Source organism: Physeter macrocephalus, chromosome 13 (genome assembly GCF_002837175.3).
Source record: "Physeter macrocephalus isolate SW-GA chromosome 13, ASM283717v5, whole genome shotgun sequence".
Classification (NCBI taxonomy): Eukaryota; Metazoa; Chordata; class Mammalia; order Artiodactyla; family Physeteridae; genus Physeter; species Physeter macrocephalus.
The window spans coordinates 18,808,985-18,823,884 of record NC_041226.1 but is presented as its reverse complement, the minus strand read 5'-3'; the positions used below and the strand labels follow the sequence as shown (position 1 = coordinate 18,823,884).

General features: G+C 37.2%; 2 protein-coding genes across 3 annotated transcripts in view; one reads left to right on the top strand and one right to left on the bottom strand.

Moving 5' to 3' along the window:
- The window catches only part of CAB39L (calcium binding protein 39 like), a 106,813-nt gene extending 103,420 nt beyond the window's left edge, over positions 1 to 3,393 (bottom strand). The window contains exon 1 of one of the 2 annotated variants that reach the window (XM_055089665.1): positions 3,235 to 3,393. The gene's annotated coding sequence lies outside the window, so the exon portion shown is untranslated. The remainder of the gene's footprint in view (positions 1 to 3,234) is intronic. The other variant, XM_028497237.2, reaches the window with a different exon arrangement.
- Positions 3,394 to 3,531: 138 nt separating this feature from the next.
- LOC102990347 (SET domain bifurcated histone lysine methyltransferase 2) overlaps positions 3,532 to 14,900 on the top strand; it is an 84,517-nt gene continuing 73,148 nt past the window's right edge. The window contains exons 1-3 of the mRNA XM_055089669.1: positions 3,532 to 4,071; positions 6,101 to 6,229; positions 9,623 to 9,989. Coding sequence (XP_054945644.1) covers positions 9,974 to 9,989 — 16 coding nt within the window. The 5' untranslated portion in view covers positions 3,532 to 4,071; positions 6,101 to 6,229; positions 9,623 to 9,973. The remainder of the gene's footprint in view (positions 4,072 to 6,100; positions 6,230 to 9,622; positions 9,990 to 14,900) is intronic.

The window sequence follows — 14,900 nt, the reverse complement described above, 5'->3', positions numbered from 1 at the left end:
CAGACCAGGGCTTGAACCCGTCCCCTGCATTGGCAGGCAGATTCTCAACCACTGCGCCACCAGGGAAGCCCGGAGTTCGGGTCTTTTGCGCATGATCTGCCCATACTCCTTCCTGGGCCCTGCAATAAATGGTGTACTTTCCTTCACCATACCTGGTGTCAATAAATAGGCTTTGCTGCATGGCAGGTGAGCAGACTCAAGTTTGGTTCAATAACAAACATAGTCAATATTTTATGATAACTTTGTATGATGTGTAATCTATAAAAATATTGAATTACTGTGGTTTACACCTGAAAATTATATAATAAGTCAACTATACTTTAATAATAATAAAAAAGAAGTGCTTATAATCACTCTAAAACCTTCACTCATAAAATCATTTGGATTTTTTAAGTAGCAAACACAAGAATTCCAAACAGGTTGTGAGAGCAGTTTTTATTGACTTTTTTATGCTCTATTAGATAAAGAGATTCTAATATACATTCTGTCACAAAACATATTCATTTTAAAGGTATCATCAAATTTTTTCTTTTATAATTAAACGGTGCATCACTTGATAATGGGAAAAAAAATCTAAATTTGTATATATGAGACTGCAATAAAAAATAATCTCTAACGTATCAATCTTAGTTAAATGACTTTTACTTAAAGTCACTTAACATTGTTCATGCAAAAGTGATATTTTAAACAATTTCTACATGGGGCTTCCCTGGTGGCGCAGTGGTTGGGAATCCACCTGCCAATGCAGGGGACATGGGTTCGAGCCCTGGTCTGGGAAGATCCCGCGTGCCGCGGAGCATTTAAACCTGTGAGCCACAACTGCTGAGCCTGTGTGCCACAACTACTGAGGCCCGCGTCCCTGGAGCCCATGCTCTGCAGCAAGAGGGGCCACCGCAGTGAGAAGCCCGGGCACCGCAACAAAAGAGTAGCGTCCGCTCGCTGCAACTGGAGGAGGCCTGCGCACGGCAACGAAGACTCAATGCAGCCAAAAATAAATAAATAAATAAAATTTAAAATAAAATAAAATAAAAAATTTCTACAGATCTTCAGATTATATGTTATGAAATCTAGAGAACTGTATTCTTCAAAGAAAAATCTGAAGACACTTACCTAATTTATTTTAAAATTACATACAGAACATATTTACGCAATATAGTAAATGTAAACGTAGCATTTTGACTTTAAGTTGTGTTAAAAAGAAAATAGATTGGGATTGACATATATACACTAAATGTATAAAATGGATAACTAATAAGAACCTGCTGTATAAAAAAATAAATAAAACTCCAAAAAAAAAGAAAATAGAAAAGCAATAAATTTTCTTCAGCAGAAGAGATTGAAGGCACTCATAAGTTTGGTATCATTTACTGAGATTGTACGCTTTCAAGAAAAAATGGCAACTACAGCATTATTACTTGAGAGTTCATTTTCATTATCTAAATTTCCTTAGAGTAGGATCTCATAAACAGACCTCACAAAAGATTTATGAACCCGTCCTCATTATTACTCACACGTATAAAGTGGAAGCAACAAATAAATTTAGTTCAAATTGAAGGTCAAGTTTTCCAGAAAGCAGATTAAAAAATTATGTTTCAGTTAGGCTAAAAAAATGTATATATCCATACCTCCCAATTACTGTATGTTTTAAATGTATTCAATCAACAATTACACTTTTGAATACATGCCAGGAACTATGATATGTGAACGCTATCCAAAAGTTTCTGCAAACATTTACTGAGCAGCTACTTTGTGTTATCGGTGTTTGTTAGCCATCAAATGCTTACTTTTTTTTTTGGCTGCACTGCACAGCTTGTGGGATCTTAGTTCCCCAAACAAGGACTGAACCCGTGCCCCCTGCAGTGGAAGCACAGAGTCCTAACCACTGGACCGCCAGGGAATTCCCACCAACTTTACTTTGATAGCCTATACAGTCCTCCCTGGAAATCCGCCCAGGATTGGTTCCAAAACCCTCCGCAGACACCAACATTCCTTACGTACATAGTACCTTAGCCATCAACTCAACACTAAATTACTGATACTTGAACTCTTGCAACTTAAGTTTTTAAGACTCATGAATAAAAAGTAAAATTGTAAAATAAAATTAATTTTCAATTATTATTTTACTGCTGTTCTCTTTGGTATTCCTGCCATGGTACTTTTGAGTTGGGTTACCAGTTAACCTTGGATAAATGAAAACTAAACTCAAGGCAGTAAGTGTCTTTGCTTTCTTCTCATGAGTGTCAAAACTGCTGAAGTTAATCACAAAATATTAAACTTTTAGCTAGGTTTTCAGATCCGATAAAATTTCCCCTCAAATGAATGACCATGCGTGCTTTCTACTTCGATTTTTTAAAATAATAAGGAGGAAAAGGAGGTAATTCCTGTCTCCCTCCTCCCATCCCCAAAGAGCTCAGAAGTTAAGATGCTTTTTCTTACAAAAACCTCTCCCTACCCATGACGAAGCAACCAAGGATGCCAAGGCAAACCCGGAGATTCCTAAATCTTCAGCAGATTGTAACAAGGAAAACCAAAATTTGACAAAATTCTTCCTTCATTTCCACTGTTTCTGCAAAGATCAACCACTTTCTTGCTTTTAAAAAAAGACCACTGCAAGAATGCTGGCTGTACACTAATGAATAAAACTGCCCTAACGCAGAACCTGACGCTCACTACTACCAAAGGAGGGCCTTGGTCAGAGGTTAACTACTGAGTAGGGCAAACACTTTAGCAGTCACTCCCTCGCAAACGACAGAAAATGAAGACGTCTCTTTCGAATCTGAGGACAGTCGTGAGGTGTCTCCCCCTGTCCCCTTCAATTACCAGCCTTGTTCCTTTCTGAATCAGGCGGTCCATCAGCCAAACTCCTTTGTCAGTAAAGAGGGCTGATGGTCAGAATCTTTTCGAGACAAAGATAACTGGAATAGTTCCCTGGAACCCAAGGGATCACTGTTACGGCATCAGAGTCCTCGCCAAGCCCCGACAATAACAAACCAACCAAAGCCTGCTATCCCCATCACCGCCACCATTTATCGCTCTTCCTAGCCAGGCCTGAGACTCAGACCAGGAAAACCTTTCCCTTTCAGGGAAGTAAGAAGGCGCCAGATCTGTTTCCTCAGGCCCTTCCTCTCCTCCACTGCTCCCTCAGAACACCTCTTCATCTTGAGCTGCTAAGTACGCTTTCAATCGCCAAGCAGCCCACTCCCAGACACACCCAAGATGGCTCCAACCACCTACCAGAGGAAACGGCTGAGCCACCACTCCAGCGATGCCGTCCTCTCGACTGCGGATATCCCCATTGGTCCAGCCAGAGAGCGCGAGACAACCCGAGAGTTCTGACAGCCAATCGGGAGACGGCGCGCTCCGGCGCTGCCGCGTTGCCGACGGTACGCGCGCGGAAGTTCTGAGGCGTGGACCCAGTGGGTGTGCAGCCAATGGGCTCCGGGCCAGGTGTTGGGAACCTTAGGTGTCCGACTCCTCCCATTTCGGGTTCGCGTTAGGCCTGGACGTTAGAGATTGGGCTGTCCTCCGTCCCGCCTGAAGCGAGGCGGGACTGTTTTTGCTGAGGTGAGGTCTAGTAAATGGTGAAGTACTTCCCGGCCAGAGGGCATCTGGGGCCGTGGGGTCTCGGTGGCGTGCAGTGGGAGAGGAGTCCGACCCGCGGGGGAACCCAGCCTCGCCAACGGAACGGGAGGAGCGCAGCCCTCCAGTCTGGCGGGCGGCGTGGAAACCGCAATCGAGCCGCTGTAACCAAGTCACGGCCGTGGTTGGACCTCCCGACGGCTCTTTCGGCCCAGCACCCGGGAACGCGGCGGAGCTCTCGGCCGCGTGGATCCCAGTCCTTGTCACCTCCCTTCTTTCACCCACGTGCAGTCCCGGGCTGGAGAAGGGACTGCGGGCGCGCTGAGTTCTCAACCCGCATTCCAGTCTCTTGTCACCCGGGGCACATCTTCATGTGAGGTGATTCCTAAGCAGCTGGGGAACCTGAGGCTGTAAAAGGGGCTGCGGGGAGTGGACTGCAGTCCAAAATCCAGAAGCAGAATTTGATGGTTTAACCACTGACCCATTTCACAGGTAAGACCACACAAACCCTAAATAAGTAAAATCATTTACCCAAGATCACGGAGTTGAGGTCAGATCCTAAGAGCTCCTGACTCTCGTTAACCGCAATCCAATAAGGAGTTATCCCCAACAGGTAGTTAAATAAAATAAGGAACAATATGTAATTGTGCTCTTCGGCAGGTGGAAACCTGCAGTGAGCTCTGCTGTATTAATGAGGCGATAGATTGGAATAATCAAAAAACGGGCTCAAAAACGAGGTTGCTTGGTTCCTTAGTTGTTCTCTGCCACTTACAGTGTGGCAGCTTTAGCTGCCTTGTGAGAAAAACGGGCATGCTAATTTATCCCACATGATTGTTAGGCACATTAATACGAACACGTGAAGTATTTAGAAGCCTGCCTGTCACATGGTTTATACGCAATAAATGTTCATTAGTGTCATCACAATTAAAACATAACAGAGAGGAAGTGGTCACAGTTTCCTAACAGCCTATTTGTAAAAACGAAAAGGAACCATAAATTGAAGCGAAACAGACTATTTTTCTGCCAAAATGAAAAAGAAGGGGAAAAAAATATGAGCAAATTTTAAAATCCTGTTACACTCTCACATAACACTGGTTGTCTCTGGATGATGAGATTATGAGTGATTTAAATTTTCTTCTCTGTGCTTTACTATATTTTGCAAACTTTCTTCAGTAAACATGTTTTAATTTTGTAAGTTCAGTTACTTTTAAATTTTCAGAAGGTATGAACAACACTGGTGAGAGCTTTCTTTAAAACGAAGCTATTACTGAGTGTGCTTATATGCTACAGGTGGAAGTATAAATTGGTAGAACATTTCTGGAAGGCAGTTTGGCAGTATGCTCCAGAAGGCTTTAAAATGGACAGTCCCTTTTTGAAAGTTATATACTTAATTTTTAAATTAGTGCATTTTAACATTCTCCTTTTATGAAATTAGAACCTTACAGATAAAGAGTACAATCCACAATCCCTGAATTACCTACCCCCTTCTCCCCCCATTCCACACTCAAGACTTTGATGCAGAGGCTTCAAGTCTTTTTTTTACACTTACATATTCTCCGTAGGTGCATATATGCATTTGTAATTCTTAAAAATCGAAATGGTATCATACTATATAATTTTGTAATTTTATTCACTTGACAGTGTTTTTGCAGTGTAAACGTGTTATTTTATAGCTTGTTATGTTATTTACAGCTCGTTTCTTTCACCTGCTTGATAGTGTTCCAATGTATGACCGAATTGTTCTGTTAATGTAAAATATTTATCTTTGTCTCATTTATCGATTTTCATGTTAAATTATATTTTGCTTGATATGTACTATGTAGCCATTTTATTTACCATTCTCCTCTTGATGGACATTAGGTTGTTCAGTTTTTCACCTTTCAAACAGTGCTGCAGGGATATCCTTGTATTTGTTTTGCTGTGCACATGTGCTGTTTCTCAAGAATATATACCTAAAAGTGGAATTGCTTGGTTTTAAGTTATGAACATTTTTAATTTTAATAGGTATTGCCAAATTTGCCTCCAAAATACTTCTACTAATTTACACATCCTACAAAGTAGTCTATGACAGTTCAATTTCCCTGCAATCTTGATCAACATGAGATACTATGTTTGTACTTTTTGTCCATCTGATGGATGAAAATTATACTCATTTAAAAAATTTTTTCATTCTCTGATTACCAGTAAAACTGCAGTATCTATTCATATGTTTATTGACCTATAATATCTATGTTTCTATAATTTCTTTTTTAAAATTGCCCATTTTTCTATTGAATTATCTTTTTCTTAATGATTTGAGGAGTTCTTTATGCCTCCTGGTTACTGTGTATCCTGTATAATTTTTAAAAATTTCTTTAGAGTCTGTGGCTATGTCCACTTTTTGTTACCATTGTTAAAAAATGTTACAAGCATTTTCTCCCAACTCTTTGGTTGGCTTTTAATTTTAAGTTAAAATTTTAGGTTTGTTAGTTTTCAATTATTTATTCTACAGATAGATTTTTCTCTTCTTTACAATCTTTAGGTCTCTTTTTATTTTACTGTATTTCTCTAAGACTTCCAGTGGTGGCAAGTGTTCCCATCTGGTGCCTGACTGTAACGAAAATGCTTCTGATGTTTCCTCATTGAGTATGATATTTACTTCTTTGTTTTGGTAGGTAGTCTTTATCGGGTTAAAGAAATTCTCTTTTATTCCTAGTTTGCAAGAGTCCCTCCTCTTCCCCCGCCTGCCCCAGAATAGTTGTTGACTTTTATTGAAATTCTTTTGTGTGTCTTTCTGTATTTAAGATGATAGTTTTCCTCTATTTATCTGTTAATGTAGAAATTTACATTGAGTAACTTTACAATGCTAAACTTTTTGGGTATTCCTGGTATAAACCATACCTTGGTAACATACTTTTTTACTCAACTGCTGCATGTTTTTACTTACTCTATTTGCTTCTATACCAAGAAGTGCGTTTGGCCTTGAGTTTCTTTTCTTATGCGTCAAGGTTACAGTAACCTCAAAAAAATGTTGAGTAGCCTCCCATATTTTTTCTGCTCTTGAACAGTTTGTATACTATGGAAATTATCCATTCCTTGAAAGTTTTGTAGAATTCATCTATAAAACTTTTTGGACCTGGTATGCTGTGAGTGAGAGATGGGGATGTGTGGCATGCAGCTCTGGTAAGATCTTTAATTGTTTTAATTTCCTTTTCGTACTTATCCCTCTAATTTTTTTTTCTTTTTTTCTTGAGCCTAGTTGGTATTTAGCCAATATGTTCAATTAGACATTCATGGTGAATTGTTCTGTCAGTGTAAAATATTTGTCTCTTATTGGTTTTCATATTAACTTCTATTTTGTTTGATATGTTTCTTCTTGTATTTGCTGGTATGTCTTTTTCACATCCCTTCATTTCAACCTTTTGATGACATTTTGTGAGATTTAAGTGGGTCTCTTATTTTAAAATATAGCTAGGTTTTGCTTGCAATTTAATCTGAGAGTCTGTCCTTTAATAAGAAAGACTTAACACATTCACCTTTTTTGTGATTAACAATTGGCCTTTTTCTTGTCCTCTTATTTACCTTGCTTCCCATTGTATCTTTTATATTTTTCCATTTCTCATTGTAATTGAGGTTTGCCCCGTTTTCTTTGTTCTGTTTTCTTTTTCATAGATTACTTTTACATTTTTTTCTAAAGATTTATTTATTATTTTTAAATTTTATTTATTTTTGTCTGCATCGGTCTTAGTTGCGGCGCGCGGGCTCTTCGTTGTCCTGCGCGGGCTTCTTTAGCTGTGGCTTGCACGCTCCAGGGTGCGCGGGCTCTAGTTGAGCGGGAGCTGAGTAGCTGCGGCGAGCGGGCTTAGTTGCCCCGCGGCATGTGGGATCTTAGTTTTCTGACCGGGGATCGAACCCACGTCCCCTGTATTGTAAGGCGGATTCTTTACCACTGGACCACCAGGGAAGTCCCTACTTTTACATTTTTAGCACAATTATTAAATTTATATTTTCCTAACAAAGTCTACATTTCGTTTGTATTGATATCCTCCCTACGAAGAACTTAGTATGCTTCTACTTTATTTTCTCAGATCTTGCAAGAATCCTTTTCCATCCCTCCTTCAAAAAAGAATATAAATTTCCTATGGTTATATCTTCTAGCAATTTGGTTTCATTTGTCATTAAAACCCATTTTTAATCTGTATTTATCTAGCATTAATGTGTTTTACTCATTTATTTGCTCACTTTTGCTTCTTTTACCTCAGTACTTACTTCTACATTAGTTTTTATTCATGAAGTACTTCTTTATTTCTTTCAGTCTTTGAGTGTCTGTAAAAGCCTTCCCCCCAGCCCCCCAATGAAACATACGTTGGCTGAAATAGTATTCTGGATTCAGACTTATTTTCCCTTAACATTTTGCATCTGGCATTTCTGATGAGAAGTCTGAGTACCAGTCTGATAAACATTCCTTTTAGATAATCTAGATTTTCTGAAAGTTTCTGAGACTTTGTCTTTCTTCTTGATATTCTGAAGTTTATCCATGGTTTGTCTAGTGGTATGTATTAAAAAGTTTATCTTGCTTGATACTCAAAGGACCCTTACCCACACTAGCCACATTAGTAGGCTAATGTGTTTTCCAGTTCTGAGAATTTTTTGGTCATTATTGCCTCTTCTTCATTCTAGTTATCCCTCCTTTCTTTTCTTTGCTCTGTGTTCTGAGTGAATTACTCAACTCAGTCTCTCTGTTTACTAACTGGCTCTTCATCTGAGTCTATGCTATTATATCTATCTATTGAGTTTATTCAATAACTTTTTATATCCAAGATAGCCAATTGGTTATTTTAAAAAATTGTATGTTTTTTCATAGATGAGGTTTCCTTCTTTAGCTCTTTGATATTAAATACAGTATTTGCTTTAAAATTATTTTCAGGATGCTCTATTAATTCTCCTCCTTAATATAAGTTCATCAGTTTGGTAGGCTTGTTAAGACTCTTTCATGGTGTAGCTTTCTTCATATGTTTGATGATTCTTGGTTGTGTATTCATCTCCTCTGAGAGGATTTACTCTTCCTTTTGCTGTGGTGATGTGTTTGTGGTTGGCATTATCTCTGCAACTTCCCATCTGTTTCCTTTCCCCAGAGAGGTTGCACAGACTCAATCTATAGAGAATTTACTTTTTGTTTTCAGCATGACTTTATATTTTTAATTACAAAAAAAATTACCATTTCTGCAGATTTGGTGTGGCAGGGGGAGAAGAATTTATTTGTTGACTAACATCTTGAGACTAAAATTGCTGATCTCTTTTTGACTTTTTAGTTCTACCTATAGGGATATATCTTCAGGAAATAATCAGAGATATGCATAAGATATATTCCAGCCTTATTTATTATACTGGAAAAATAGAAATAATCTAAATGTACACTATAGAGGTTATTTATAGTACTAATTATTAACTTACTAAATTTTAATAATTGCATAATTATTGTTTATAATTGTTCATATTACACTAAAGAACATAGTAATTGTTCTTTAGTATAATTTAATATATGGATTAGTGACCAAAGTACATTATACAGCCACTTAAAAGTCATATTACAGGAATACATTAATGACGAAAGTACAGGATATATTATCAATGAAAGATTATAAGAAATTATATATACTAAAATTCAAATTTTGTTTTAAAAGTATATATACTGAAAGAATAATAATAATTGCTAGCATTTATTGAGTCCTTTGTAATGTGCCAGGTATTATTCTAGGTGATTAAGTCTTAACCTCACAACAATCTTTTGAGGTAGTTAGCGTTATTATCCCCATTTTAAAAGTTTTTAAAAGTTTTATAAAATGGAGATAGTTTATATTAACATATATATTAAGTAGATGATTCTTAATTTTTCTGTAATTTTCCTAATATTGATATTTTACATGTTTTTCCAGTTAATATGTATTCTTTTTTCATAATAGTTCATGCTGTTTTAAAAGATAGCGCTATTGTTATAACAATCTCTTTTTTCTTATATATTTTGTTATTTACAAATATGCACCATTCCTTGTTTTCCTTACAGAATGTTTCATGCATTCATGGACCGAAAGATGGAGTTGGTTTTTATTTTTAAAATGATATTGTCAATGATCTGATAACGACTATAAGTATTCACTTGATGAAGATGCATGGACTTGTCATTAAGTTGGACTAGTGATCATTTCTGAAAGTTTCTTCAACCACAATTTCTACTTGAAAATTCAAGTATCAAAGAATATTTGGTTTAGAGTGGTATAATGATGTATTTTCTCTGAGTACTGCAAATTTCATAGAGACCACAGTTGGATTCCAGTTATATGCTACAATCAAAGTGATTCAGTTCTTTGATAAAGTTTATTTTGAAGAATTTTATGTTTGTAAACAACGCCAAAAGATGGGAGAAAAAAATGGTAGGTTGAAAAACCATTGTTAAACTTTATGTTTAAAAGTATATAGACTACTTTATGAAGCTGAATTGTGGAATTTTCAAGGTTTTTCTGTGCAAGTAACTTTTCTGAATTAGAAAGAATTAAGGATTTATAGGATTTACTCTCATGTAGCAACAATTTTGATTGTCTTTATAATTAGTTGTGTATCTGTAACACTAAGTACCTTAATGTACTTTTAAAAAATACACTTTCTTTTTTTTGGAAAACTTACAGATTTACAGAAAAATTGATAGTACAGAGAGTTCCCATATTCTCTGCACGCAGTTCTGCCTATGATTAAAATCTTACATTTGGCTAGAACGTTTGTTACAATTAATGAACCATTATTGACCCATTATAATTAACTGAAGTCCATAGTTTATTCTTATTTCCTTACTTTATGTCTTTTTCTATTCCAGGATCCCATCCAGGATACATTACATTTACTTATGTCTACTTAGGGTCCTTTTGCATATGACAGTTTCTCAGACTTCCCTTGTTTTTGTAAGGTTTTGTATCCAAGTGTTTTGTAAGATGCCCCTTCATTGGACTTTTTGATTGATTTTTTTTTCTCGCGATTAGACTGGGGTAGTGGATTTTGGGGAGGAAGACCATAGAGGTAAAGTGTCAGTTTTATGAAATGATATCAAGGGTGCATGTTACCAACATGATTTCTCACCTGCTGATGTTGAGCTAGATCACCTGGCTGACATAGTGTTAAGTGGCTTCTCCACTGTAAATTACTACTCTTTTTTTTTTCTCCCTTTGTCTACTATACTCTTTGACAGGAATTCACTATGTGTAGCCCATACTTAAGGAACATGAATTTATGCTCCTCTTTGAGAACAGAATATTTACATTAATTATTCAGAATTCTTCTGCAAGGGAGATTTGTCTCCTTTCCCCGGTATATGTATTTATTCAATAATTTATTTACATCAGTATGGATTCATGGATACTTACTTTATACTTTGGGTTATAATCCAGTACTGTTTCATTTTGTTCTTCAAATTGTCCCAGGATTAGCTTCCTGTCTCTTTGACATACCCCCATCAATGTAGGTGGTTTTTGTTTTGTTCTTTGTTTTTTGTTTTTAGCACTTCCTTATTTTCTGGTACTATATGATGCTCCAGGCTCATCTTGTATATTTCCTGCCATAGTCCTAGAATGAGCCATTTCTTCTTCTTTTTTTTTTTGCGGTTTTTTTTCCTCTCACTGTTGGGGCCTCTCCCGTTGCGGAGCACAGGCTCCGGACGCGCAGGCTCAGCGGCCATGGCTCACGGGCCCTGCCGCTCCGCGGCATGTGGGATCCTCCCGGACCGGGGCACCAACCCGTGTCCCCTGCATCGGCAGGCAGAGTCTTAACCACTGCGCCACCAGGGAAGCCCTGAGCCATTTCTTGAATGAGCCCTCCTGGTTCCTTTTATTGGAGAATGGTATTACAAACTAAGATCTGGGCAGTAGGTGTATTTATTTGTTATTGGGGTGTCTTGCTTCTGGCCCTCTCAGCTGACAGAGCAAGGTATATATAAATATAATTGTATATACACATATCTGTAAATATTTCTATAGGTAACCATCTGTATCTGTATTGAGCTAAACATGAGTTTATACTAATGTTTCTGGCTCTAATCCATTACCACATGGATTATTCTAGCTTACTCTCCTTGCTTATCTATAAATTCCCATTATCTGTTATCCATTTATTTAATTGCTCAATTCTAGTATATATGTATAGCAGTATCAGAAGTACTATAAACATATTCCCAGGTGTGACACCTCAGTGCTTGTGCAACTTCCTTTTGCCTATAGTTTTACAGAGTCCATTTATTTCCAAAGTTATTTAGGTCAGCACCTTTTCCACCTAGCCCTTCAGAGAGGTTTTGTATACATTCCTTCCTGGGATCCCTGATGTCTTAAATGATATTTTAACGTTTGCATACATTAAGCTTCACTCTTTGTGCTTTCAAGTTCTATAGGTTTTGACAAATGCATAATGTCATGTACACACCACTACAGTATCATACAGAATAGTTTCACCACCCTTTAACATACTTGTAATATGCGGATTGTTTACAGATTGTAGTACTAATTTCACTGGACAGTTATCTAGGCCAGCGGTTTCAAACTTTCTTTTGGTCTCAGGACTACTTTATACTCTTAAAAGTGTTTAAAACCTCTAACAGCTTTTGTTTATGTGGATAATATCTATTCATATTTACTGTATTAGAAAACTGAGAAGCTTCAAAATGGTAATTGGCTTATTTTTAATAATAAACCCAACATGTTAACATAAATTACATTTTTGTAGACATAACTATTTTCTGAAATGAAAATAATTAGTGAGAAAACAATTGTTTTAAATTTTTACAAATCTCTTTAATAGTTGGCTTAATAGAAGAGAGATTCTCAGATTTGCTCTGCATTCAGTCTGTTGTGATATGTTGCTTTGGTGTAAATGTATAAAGAAAATGAAGCTTCACACAGACAAGAAGTTGGAAAAAGGAAGAATATTTTAATAGCCTCTCAGATAATTGTGGATATTTTTCTTTGATACAACTACAAAACTCAACAAGTAGTTATTCCTTCAAGGTTAGTTATAGTGTGGAATCTGAATTCATATCAGGGAGCTTTTTTTTACACTATGTTACATTAAAAATCCATTGGAGGCTTCCCTGGTGGCGCGGTGGTTGAGAGTCCGCCTGCCGATGCAGAGGACGCGGGTTCTTGCCCCGGTCCGGGAAGATCCCACATGCCGCGGAGCGGCTGGGCCCGTGAGCCATGGCTGCTGAGCCTGTGTCCGGAGCCTGTGCTTCGCAACATGAGAGGCCACAACAGTGAGAGGCCCGCATACCACAAACACACAAAAAATCCATTGGTTTGTCTTGCACTTTGATGGGCCTTTTACACGTGTATGATTTTATAACACCATGCATTGGCCACTTGGAAAACATTGGTTCAATGAATTATGCAGATTTTTCCAAATGTTGACACATTTAATCATACAGTATTTAAAAATTACATTTGTTAATATTGATACCAATCTCATCAAAAAGTGATTAGTTATTGAGAAGCTCTCAAGCTTACCATGGCAGATGCAAGTTTTCTAAATTTTCAATTTTAACTTGATAGCTTGAATTTTTCATTAGCAGCAAATGCTGTTAGTTTTGTCCTTCAAGTGATAGGCTCCCTTTATTCATGTTTGAGAAAATGTGTACCAGACACCCAAGTTGGAAAAAACCGTAATTTTTATTAGTGGTTCTTTTAAGGAAAAATGGTTTTCTATGAAAAAAAAAAAAAAAACAGCTAGTTTAGCTTACAACTCAATCTCCCTAGTGCTCTTCCTTGAAACAGCCATCGTACTGTGGTAACTATGTTGCTTTATCAAGGACCTTTTTAAGTGAAATTGGTGATAAATAATAACAATGACTTATTAGTAGTTTGGTGCAACTGCCTTGATTCACACTAAGGCTCCAACATGTTTACTCACCAGTGCTTTTGAACCATCAGCTAATGTCAATATAGGGAAGAAAAGGGCAAATAATGTCTTGATATTACTATTAAAATAGTTTGACCTAGCGTATTGTCTGAAAGGATTTGGGAACTCCCAGGAGTTCATAGACTACACTTTGCTGATAACAGGCTCAAAGGTGTCCAGAGATTCTCTGGACCAATGCCCTGAAGCTCTTCAAGGGATGGATGGAGAAATATAGATATATATATATATACACATACCTAGGTCATTATCGATGTATTTAGTAAGCACTCCTTGTTGATGTTCTACGGAAGACCATCTTCTCATTCTACAAATTCTCTCTAACCACATCTATTCTGTGGCTTTAGCAAGAATTTGTGCTATTGACTCCAAAATTTGTGTATCTGGACCAGATCTTACTCTGGAGCCTGTGTATCCAGTTTACTCACCCTGCTTGAATTTCTCACTTGTCTCTCTACCTTTATTCCCTCTCGCAGTGGATACCATTATTATGCATATGGTTGCCTGAGTCAGAAATGTAGAAATCATTCTTGTCTCCTCCCTGTACCTACTGCCACTTGAGTGATATTTTTAAGAAGCAAAATTAATAACATAATAAGATGCTTAAACCTCTTGAGTGGCTCCCCATAGCCTTCCATATAAAAATAAAGTTGCTTAGCATGGCACTCAAGGCTATGTCACAGCCCCTGTCTGTCTCTAAAACATCATTTCTCATTCTTGTTGTCCTTTCACATTGCATTTTTTTTCAAAGGTTGAAACCTTTGTCTGAACTGTGCTATGGGGAAAAAGGAAAAGTAGGCTTAGTCTTGTGTAGTACACATCAGGCCAGAGAGTTAACAGGGAAACAGCACCCCTCCTGAGGCTTCTATGGTAGCAGCAGCCCTAATTAGCCAGAGGTCCCCCCTTTGGTTAGATGACTGCCAGGGAGAGTTGGGACTCTGAGTCCTAAGCCTCTTTTGAAGAATCTCACTCTGTTACCAACTTGGAGGTTCTGGGTTTAATTTTTAATATTAAGGAAAATGTATTTTTTTGTAAACTTACTGCGCTGTCTGCTCATTAATCCTCCCAATGGCTTCTCAAGTGACCTTTCTACAGTGCAGTTATTGTTATGTTTCTCCTTTGCTTAAGGCCCTATTCATTTTAAACATTTTATACATTAATTTTATATATTTTATAAATAATTTGTGTTTAACATTTTAGGTATTTTTTGTTACTTTTAAACATGGTGTAAGATTTGACTTTTGCCAATTTCTCGTATTTCCGTTTTCAGCTTTGAAAGGATGATTTCGCTAGAAAATTTTTGATTAAGGTGTTACCTTGCTGGGCATCTGAAATGTTGGTTTATCCATAAAAGCTTTTTTTTTTTTTTTTTTTTTTTTTTTGTGGTATGCGGGCCT